The 10,354-nt window shown below is 48.2% G+C and overlaps 1 protein-coding gene across 1 annotated transcript; it reads left to right on the plus strand.

Moving 5' to 3' along the window:
* The first annotated feature begins 2,848 nt into the window (after positions 1-2,848).
* RBM18 (RNA binding motif protein 18) lies at positions 2,849-8,681 on the plus strand. The gene is made up of 4 exons (XM_005421245.1): positions 2,849-2,995; positions 3,545-3,631; positions 5,378-5,463; positions 6,806-8,681. Exons 1-4 carry the CDS (start codon positions 2,849-2,851, stop codon positions 6,963-6,965), a joined length of 480 nt encoding a protein of 159 aa, XP_005421302.1. The 3' UTR covers positions 6,966-8,681.
* Positions 8,682-10,354: the final 1,673 nt, after the last annotated feature.

The following is a 10,354-nucleotide window of genomic DNA, read 5'->3' on the forward strand; positions in this document are numbered from 1 at the left end:
AGATTTCGTTTTCAGCTCTCTGTTCACATGATCTGGTTTCCCGTAGCCTTTCAATGCCCATTCATTTTCCACGGGGATGAAGTAGGGGTGTTGACCTTCCTCAGCTGCTGTGCTGCTTGTCGAGGATCCCATCTCGATGAGTGTCACCTAGAAAACAATGTGTGCACAAGCTGTTGTCACAGCCCCCCGCTGGCAGCTCCCAGTGGGGCAGAATTCCTGCAATAATGGTTTCTGCATGTGGCCCGGCCCTGCGCGGGTCCTTGGGACAGCATTGTTCAGAGGAAGCCTTGCCTGCGTCTGAATAGCGCTGGGGGTGCCAGGAGGAAGAGAGGAGGAAAAGGAAACGGGGGAGCTGCAGGTTTGTCTCCAGCCACATCAGATGACAGGAAGTGGAGATGGAGCTTGGCCGCGGGTCCGAGCTGGGGCCGCGGCGGTGCCAGCGCTTCCAGGCTCTGCTGGGTCACCCACCTTGTTGCCATAGTAAAGCTTCTCTTCTCACCTTTTTTTCATCGTCTCTTCTCACCTTTTTTTCATCTTCTCATCTTTTTTTTTTTTTTTTTTTATTAATAAGACTTCAGGTTTTCCATGACAGTCTTCTTCTTCCATACCTCTTGGCCTGAAGAACTATTTGTCAAGTTACTCTTAATGCCCTCAGTATTTTAACTACTTGTCAAGTTACTGTTCATGCCCTCAGTAATTTAACAATAACAAACTATAATCACAGCCTAAAACATGAATTATACAGGATTTCTGAGCTGCTCCACAGAGGGGAGGTGACCTGCAGTTGTAAAATTGCAGGCATGGTTGGAAAAAGAGTTCTAAACAAAATAGATGACATAAGTTACTTCTAGGCTGATGATGAAAATTGTTTCAAAGGAGCAGCTATCACCTCACTGCTAAGAAGGTGTTATTTGAATGCAGATGCTCTCAGGAAAAAAAAAATCCCCAAAAAGTTCCTTTTGGCAAGGCAGCTGCAGGGGTTTTAGTGCAGAACTCAGGGAGAATCCTCCTTGCCCTTCTCCTGCCTCTGCAATGGCCAGAATGGGAGCAGCAACCTGGTGTAAGGACTTTATTTCCATACTGCTGAAATTCTGAGGGCTTTTTGGAGCAGTATGTTTACAGAAACAAACCTGAGGTGGGTTTACGTATCTTGGAGGCTCTGGAAGTCCAACATGTGGAGTTTTTTTATACATCACGTCTCCAAAGTCAGTGTTTTCACTTGTACATCTGTGTCTGCTTTTTGGAAGTGTGAGGTGGTGAAATTTGGCTACTGTGTAATCAGCTGCTTTTCTTCGCCCTGCTCTTTCCAGTTGCCCTTGCTTTCAGAGCAGTGTGCGAGCTCATAGGTGTTGCAAAGGATGTAGGAAGCCTTCCATAATCAATGACAATGTGTGTGTTCCCCTGGGGGGTAACTTGGCCCTCCTGCACTGCTCCTCTGTACACACGCTGCACCTTCACCTCTTTAAAAGTGCACATCCTGAATGTCCACTGTGACCCATCCTGTGGGATGACTCACATTCCTGGAACTTTCTTGCCTGGCTTCTGAAGCTTAACAAAGGGCTAAGGCTCTTTTCAGACATCCTATCAGGCTTTATTAGGAAAAATGTTGTCTGCCCTTCCCATCTGGACAGTGCCTGTAGTGCCTGGTGCACTTGGCTGCCTTGGGCCGCTGCTGGCCATTCATGTCTGGACATGGGAGGTTTCATCTGGTGCCTGGTGTTATCCTGGTAGGCTCTCTGAGCACTGAGTGTTACCTCAAACACTGAAAATTGGGTTAGACTGTGTGGCTTGCTAAGAAACACTCTACAGCTGCTTGGGAGATGAGTCCTGACTAGGACATCCTTATTAAACACTTAAATAATTCTTAAATGTCAGGGATGGGGTCAGGCAGTGAAGGAGCAATGAGTGTCACTTTTCTCCTAGGTCAGGCAGTGTTGTTAAACACTTCAATCCTAGGGAACTGAAAAAAGCTGCAGAGAACTGTCAGGATTAGATGTGGCCTGTACAGCATATGTGCTCCTTGTTTTAAGTTGCTCAGTGCACCAGATACTAAGCAGACAGATTTACTCTGGCTTTCCCTAGTTTTATTGGAAACAGCACACTCCCCACTGGATGGCAGGAAGATAATTGGCTGAAAAAGTGTCTGACTCCCATGAGCATGTCACTGAAAAGCTGTCTGAGCCAGAAGCACTGGCAGATTTAGGCTGGATGATACTGAGGGCTGGCTGGTGCCTTTTTTGTTGAGGCCTGCTGGCAAGTCCTGGTTGCAGCTTGTTCTGTTTATTCTTCTGTCTTCCTGCATCCCCATCTTTTCCAGGCAGGTGTCTGTGTGCCCTGGGGTGTCCTTGCCAGAGCACTGGCACTGGTTGGCACAGGGCAGGGTGGGTTTGTTCTGGGACAGGGAGGGCAGCAGGAGGAGCAGGGTCCTGGGGATGCAGGTGTTGTGGGCTCAGAGTGTTTGAGCTGGGACAGGGGTACAGGGGATGGAGCTTCAGGTGGTCACATCAGGGCTAGAGAGGGGAAGCAGGAGGGTTATGCTTAAAGTAGGAGTGATTTAGTGAGACAGGAGGCAAAGCCCTCCCAAACCCTTGGGAGCCATTGCATAATTGTCTAAAAGGCAGCTATTAATAGATCTCTGTGCCCTTCAGCTGGCACTGCTGGGAGGGAGCTTTGTGCCTTGGGGCTTTGGAAAGTCACTGGTAGTGCTGCTCAGAGCTATGGATGCTGAAGGGGGCCTGCACAGGGCACCCACCTCTGCAGGGACTTGGGAATGTGTGTGTGACACAGCTGTGCGTGTCAGGGGTTCCTCTGTATCTGCTCCCTGTCAGTGGGATGAAACATGTCATAAATGTTTTCTCTTCCCCTCAGATACCACCTCCTCAAACTCCTTCAGAAGTTTGGCAAAGTAAAGCAATTTGACTTTCTCTTCCACAAGTCTGGTGCTCTGGAAGGGCAGCCCAGGGGTTACTGTTTTGTCAACTTTGAAACCAAACAGGTAAGTTGCTTTTTATCTAACGTTCTTGCTTTTTATCTTAAGTTCATATAAATGACTAACTTCTCTCCCATTTTTAATGCTAATTCAAAGCTACAACAGGAAAGGTTAAATTCAGTACTTTGTCTACACAAACCCACAGATTCTAACAGCTCTGCTCTGTCACAGCTGCTTTGTGACTGCTCCTGGAAGTAGCAATAGTGATTTTCTATCTCCTCTGCTGTCTTCTCCTGAATCCTGCTTTTTGGTGCTAACCACAAAGGGCCAGTTCTTTGGTCCATTTTGCAGCTGGTGATAAGGATGTCAGAAGAGCCCTAACGATGTGTATCTAGAAAATTATTCCCAGGAGGGTGGAGCAGCGAGGCAGATAAAGTCTGGTTACTGGGAGTCTTTCAAGGCGTCCCTGCATTGGGGTACAGTGGGATAAACTTTCTGTACTGACAGTGAGCTGTACTTACAGTAGGCTAAATAACAAAGAGAAAAGGGCTCTTTGCATGTGAGTGGGTTTTGACTAGAGGCTCGTTTTGTTTATGGAGCTGTCTTCCTGTGCAGGAAGCAGAGAAGGCGATCCAGTGTCTCAATGGGAAGCTGGCCCTTTCCAAGAAGCTGGTGGTGCGGTGGGCACACGCACAGGTCAAGGTAAGCTGGCTGCTGCAAGCAAGAATTGCTTCTAGTTTGCAAAGCTGAAAAGCTTAATAATAAAGCCTTCTTATCAAGGCAGTCCTTGCCTGGCAGAATAATTTCAGTCTGTTCTAGGAAATAACTTGGGGAGTTGATGTTTACAGCTTCTCCTGTCTAGCCAAGCTGTGCTGGATTAGCTGTGAGTGAGGACAGGCCCTTTAACCTGGGTTCTTTGGGAGGGGGTTTCTGCTCAGAGCAGTGTGAACAGATTACTTCTCTAAATGCCCATGTTTTAACTTTTCCCAAACTTAGTGAGTAATTGGCTGGAAGTTTGAATCCTTCCCTTTGTGGTTTTTTTGCATAGGAGAGGTATGGAAATTCCCAATTACCGGTTGCTGTGTTACTTGGTTCCACTTCTGAAAGCACTTATGTGGCAGCAGCTCTAATTAGTTTTGACTTTAAAGTAACATACTCTGCATCTAAGCTAAATATCCTTTTATTCCTTGCTCCATCACATAAACAATCAAGTTTTTAAGATTGACTTAGGCAGTTCCTTCTGGAACATCCGTATTTTCATTTTTTAAAATTTTTCTTGTTTCTCCTACAGTTATTTACTATCTTGTATTTGATAAAGCAATTTATTTTTTATAACTTCCTTTGCAGATAGACAAATTTTGGGGGAGGCAGAGAGGAGATGCTTGTTGCTATTTTCCTTTGGGTAGTTTTCTTTTAGTTGATTATTCTCCCAGCAGCTTTCTGCTTTGTCTTAACAAGTACATTACTGCATCTGTTTCGGATGCTTAAAAACCAAAGCAGGTATCTTCATTAAAGGAGACCACATTGTTTTAGTTACTGACTTCAAGGGCTCTTGTCAGCACATCCAAGCTTGTGCTAATCCAGTCTCCATTTTCTGTATCTGTGGAGCTGCTGGAGTGCCACGTGCTTTGGGATGCCTGAGGAATGATCAGGCCACGCAAGGAGTCTGAGCTGGAGGAGTGAGTGTCTGCCCAGCTGCTCCTGGGTCTGGGCAGGAACATGCATAAATAATCACTCACTTCACATGGCATTTTCCAATCCCTCAATGGAAAGACTTAACAGCACAAAACTTTGGCTCATTGTAGCAAGAGTTGTTTTAGACAAGACCAGCACGGTGCTGAGCAGCTCTGGGATGAGTGGCCAAGGCTCAGCAGACGCTGTCGGTTTGAGCAGCTCTGCTGAAAAACAACCTGACTCTGTGCCAAGCGAAATAAGGAAGCAGAACACTGCAAATAGTTCAGGAGGCCCGTTGCCTACAGAGATGACAGACTCACAAGCTGCCTTCTACAGAAAGGAAGGAGTTCCTAACTGATTTTTTTTCTTTTTTTCCCATCTTTTCTCCCAGGACTGCCCAGTTCTGTGCAGTTGTGTGCTTGGGTTGCCTTCTGGCTCTGCACATAAAGAGCACAGCAAGCAGTGCAGTAGTTACCTTCAAGTTTACCATCTGTGTTTCCTGCCTTATGTAGAGGGGAACAAGAAGTGACAGGATAAGGTTTAAGGATCCACAGTACAATGCACATAACTGTTCAGTATCCAGCCTGCATTCCATGTTGGTACTAACCAAATATTGTGGTTGGGATTTGTTTCAGTGTTTGGCCACCAAAATCTTTCCTAGCAAAAGCTCCACAAAACCTGAGGCAATGTTAATCCAGCTTTAAAGTCCATCTGTGGGAAATGTTTCTTTGTTCCTAATTGCAGCTGACTCAGTCCTTGGTCTCTTGCTTGCAGAGATATGATCACAATAAAAATGAGAAGATCCTTCCAATCAGTCTGGAGCCATCTTCCAGCACGGAGCCGCCCCAGTCCAACCTAAGGTAGGAGATGGGTTGGGTGAGAGGTGACCCTGCTGTGGGACTGGCAGGAACCAACTTCTTCCATGTCAGTAAGATTTAGAGTTGTTGGCGTTGTTTGTGTTAAAAATGTAGCACAGCAAAAAAGCTGTTTTTGAAAGGGCAATGCCTGTGAAGTCGCTCACTTGATGTGGGACACTTCAGACTGGAAGTTTATTTTCTAGTGCAAAGCCTGGGGTAGTAGGAAGGGCGTGAGGTGAGATGAGGAATTGGGAATGTACAGCACTCCAACTCCTTTGGCCAGAATCTCTGCACTTCATGTGAATTGGGTTTTTACGGGACTGATTTGGTTCAGCAAAATGCTTATGAGCAAGAAGTTCCACAGTCGTGGCCGAAGATTAAAACAAAATCACAGGTACTACTTTACATAAAACTAATTTTAATTTTTTTTTGCCAGTGGTTTTTTGCCTGTGGGTCTTGTCTGTGGGATGTGGTTAAATTTTCCAACCACTGCATTTACCTGAAGCACATAGCTGCTTTGCTAATTCACAGTGTGTTTGTGTGGTTTTCCTCTGTTCTGTCAGTGGAACCCTGTGAGAACCAGGACCAGATTAATGCACTTGCCCAGAGATAAAATGAGCTTGTAATTCAGAAGTAACAGGCTAGGAAGGAAAGAGCAGAGGGGCTTGAGTCATGCAGATTGTTAACTTTGTGCATCAGTGGCACAAAGGGGTTGTTCTGGTGAGGATGGATGGTGCAAGAAGCCACAGTGGGGCAGGGAACATTCCTCCCCGTCCATAGCCAGTGGATGATACTGAATAACAAAAGTGCTAGGAATTTGGGGTGTAACCTAGGATAGCTTCTCCCTTTGGGATAAACCCTGCTAATGCTGAAATAATGTTTCTTCCTGACCTAATTAGAGTCTGGGGTTTTCCCATCCCGAGCGGGCTGTAGCTGGGAGGAAGTCTGGCTTTCATTTCTCTGCTGTTCCCAGCAGCCTGCTCCGAGCTCTGCTCTGCTGCACATGCTCAGAGCTCCTGACATGACATCATGTCACATGAAGGAGGAAGCCTTGCCCTGTTCTTGTCTCACTCAGTGTCCTCCAGAAAGCACTGAATGGGTGCAGGGGCCGTTGTTTTGGGGTGCTGAGGTGTCTCTTGGAGGAGCAAACCCGTGCAGAGGTTGAAATGCAGCAGTGTGGGCTCTGGGCAGTGCCTTCCTGCCTGGCTGTGGATGCAGCAGTGGGGGCTGCCTGGCCCCTCCGTGTGCTGGGAGGATTCTCATGTCAGCGGAATCTCTGGATTTCTGTAGTTGGGTTTCATGCTAAGATCAAGCTCAATCTCCCTTCTGCTCTTTCTCTTTCCAGTGTCAGTGCAAAGATAAAGGCCATTGAAGCTAAGCTGAAAATGATGGCAGAAAATCCAGACGCAGAATATCCTGCAGCACCTGTTTATTCTTACTTCAAACCACCAGATAAGAAAAGGACTACTCCTTACTCCAGAGCTGCCTGGAAATCCAGAAGATGATGTTTATGAATGGATGATGGTAGCAAGAAACACTGCTTTGTATACCTGGAGTCCTCCAGTGCTTTTGTACTTTTGTAGAGTGGGAAGGACAGTGCCACCTGAGCAGGGCACGGCCAGCACAGCCCTCTGTCACACCTGAGGGTCTGCACGTTCCTGCCTGTGCAGCTCACAGCTGAAGGCTCTTCAGAGAAATAGGTTCCCTTCAAAGCCTCTGATGAACACACAGGCAACCTCTCGTTAGCGTGCATTCATTAGCCAGATTAGGAACAGTAACCAGCGTTCGGAGTAAAGCACATCCAAAAATACTCCATTTAACTGATTACTTTTTAAAGTATTTTTGAACAAAATGTATTCCAATTCATGTTTTAATGGAAGGGGAAGCACTTGGTTTTGATTAACATGCTGTAGTTATAATGGAAAAACTTTTTCATCTCAATAAAACTCATTTTAAATAGATCTTGCAACACCTTTAGTAACTGTGCATGCAATATTTTATATGCACCAAGGCCAATTGATTTTGCATTTTGATTTGCACACTCCACAGTGTAACTTTATGATATGGTAATGACACAGCACAGATATTTTCAGTGTCATTTAGGCTATAGGTGTGTACCTGCAGGAATTAGTGTATTTACACATCACTGAGGTCTGTGCTGTGCCCTGAGCTTTGGCATTTGTGTTCGGTGATCCCTGATGGTGGCAGCTCCTCATGATCCAGGTGTGGCAGTGTGGGAGTAACTGCAGCCTCTGAGACATCTGCAAGCCATGAACTCGGTGTTTGCCCCCTGTCCTGCCCAGCTTTGGTTTCCACGGGCTGGTAGAAGTGGTATGAGGTGGCACCAGGGTTTGTGGTGAACTGGGACTGCCCCAGGGGCCAAATCCACAGATCTGATGGAAGGCATTGCTCTGAACCATCTGATCCACAGCACATTTTCCCCCTAAATGTCTGCAAAATAGGAATCTGAGGAAAAAACATTTTCTGGCAGCATTTTCTCCTAGGTGCACACAGTGCTGTGACTGCATGTGCCAGGAGGATGTCAGAGAGCTCATGTGCTCGGGTCCAGGTGACACTGCTCTGATTTTCCCTCCCCACTCCTGTCAGACCTCATCAGTCACTCTTGAGCTGCTCCCCCCAGGCTGGTTAATGGTGGTCTCAAACAGGAGGAGGAAAACAATTTGGAAACAGCCCTGGTTAGTGCAGGCAGGAGTTGCTCAGTGGCACAGCCCAGGGAGGTTTGTATTCCTGCAGCAGCAGCACACCTCCCTGCAGGCAGAGCTGGCTTCCTGCTGCCGAACCCAGCACCTGGAACGGAGCCGTGCCTGTCTGTGGCGGAGGATTGTTGAAAGCCTCAATTGTTCTGAAGTAGGTCTCGTGCTGTTAATGTTTGTTTCCTAGTTTTTGGGTACCTGAGTAGAGGGAAAAGTAGTGTTCTTGGGAGTTTGTCCCCCTCTGAATGTGAGTGACACCCGTTTGCATTCCTGTGTGAACAGCCTGTGTTTGTTCCTGTGTGCTCTAACGTTTGTAGCTTTCCAAGTCTGTATCTGCATTGTTTAAAACAGCTCTGAATTCTGTTCCCATTAGGAAGATACCTGAAGATACCTGGTTTCAAATGGGTGTGTGGCTGTGCTCCCCTCAGAAACATCCTTTGATATTTATTTGTATTTAAATACAATTTGTTGAAATTCTTACAGCTCTAAATAAACATTTAAAATGCATGTTTTCCTCCAGGAAAGCCGAGGGTGGCAAGCAGGAAGTGAGTGAGGGTGGTAAATGCTTGGCATCAGCCGAAGTCCACTGACAGAACCCGGGTACAATAGCATCAGTCTTTTTTTTTTTTAATTATTTCTGTGCCCTGCCGTGGTCGCTAACAGAAGTGCCTTGTCTGTCTGGCCAGGCTCAGACCTGGGGGAGCTTTATTGCAGGTCGGTGCTTGTGCTGGTCACTGCCGCTGCCGCCGGCCTGGCAGGCGCTGCTGCTGCTGCCTGCGCTCCCCGGGGCCCACAGTGCCTCATCCTGGAGCTGGGAGGAGGGAAATGCTCAGAAATGGGGTTTTTTTCATGAGCATCAACCCCAGGACTTTGCATAAGACCGTTGTGAAAGAGATTTGAAGAGCGCCGGGGAGCGCGGCATCTCTGGAGCTGTGAGTAGGGAGGGTGGCAGCCGGTGGTGGGAAGGAGAGCCGGGCTTGGTGCCTGGCTCCTGTGGAGGGGAATTGGGCTGTTTCTCACCTCCAGCCTGCCCTCCTGTCCTCTGAGGGAGCTCCTTGCTTCTCCTGGATTTCCAGCAAACCCATGGGAGCAGGGTGGGTTTCTGAGGGTGATGTTCACCGTGGCCACAGTGTGGGTTTTTCCTTGGAATTCGAACCATTCTGCCTGTGGTGACAGTCCCTCACTTGGGACAGGCATGGAATCTTCACTCTGGGAGCACAGAACATTCCCAACCCCAAATTCTGGGATTCTGGCCGAGCTGCTGCTTGACACGCTGCCACCTTTTTGCTGCCTTGTACAAACTCCAGGGCTGGAGGAGGGAGCACAGGGGGGTAAGGACAGGGATGGACTCGGGGCTGGTACCTGTTAGCTGCAGTGCTTTGCGTTCCAGTCACTGCCTGGGCCCTGTTCCTGGTGCAAGATGCACGTGTGAGATCTGTCTGCTCTCAGCAGGCAGCAAGAGCAGGACACCCACCCTGCAGAGCCAAGACTTACTCCCAGGGCTGGAGAAGGGCAGAAGCTGGGCTGGAGTCAGCCCATTCCTGAGCCTGCTCTGGCTTTGCAGGGCCCAGAGAGCTGGGTCTGTAATCATGAGAGCAGTGCAAGCATCTGCTTGGCTGCGTGGTGCTGGCCCGTGGTGCTGAGCCATGGCTGCCAAACCCAGCACTGCTCCGGGGAAGCAAATAAACCCCACACAGCCCTGCCTTGACCAGTGCTGCGTGGGGGGACAGACAGCTTTCGTGGCTGTGTCCATGAAAACTCCTACGTGTTTCTCCTGGAGCAGCCAGAGCTAATTCAGACCCCACCAGTGAGAACGAAGGGTTTAAATTGTCCTTTCTCAGCATCTCGCCTCTGCACTTGTCCGTGTCCCCCCCGCACTCGGCCTCTGTGGAGCCGGGGACAGGGGAGGACAAGCTGGCAGGCCTTGGGTTCCGTTTCCTGGGGGTTTCTCGGGCTTTCCTGCAACCTCGATGTTTAAACCTAATGCCTTGTATTTATTCTAAAATGGCTTTCATCTGATTTCCCTCTCGGTTAACAATTTAGCTGTCACAATCAATAACGGCGAGGATCCATCCCCGGCCGCCATCAGCTCACGTTACCGTCCTGCAATTACCCGGCGGTGGCACCGCTGCCGGGGCTTTGCGGGGGAATTATCAGGTTACTAATGAAGCCCGGGCAGC

This window comes from Geospiza fortis, unplaced genomic scaffold, assembly GCF_000277835.1.
Source record: "Geospiza fortis unplaced genomic scaffold, GeoFor_1.0 scaffold27, whole genome shotgun sequence".
Taxonomy (NCBI): Eukaryota; Metazoa; Chordata; class Aves; order Passeriformes; family Thraupidae; genus Geospiza; species Geospiza fortis.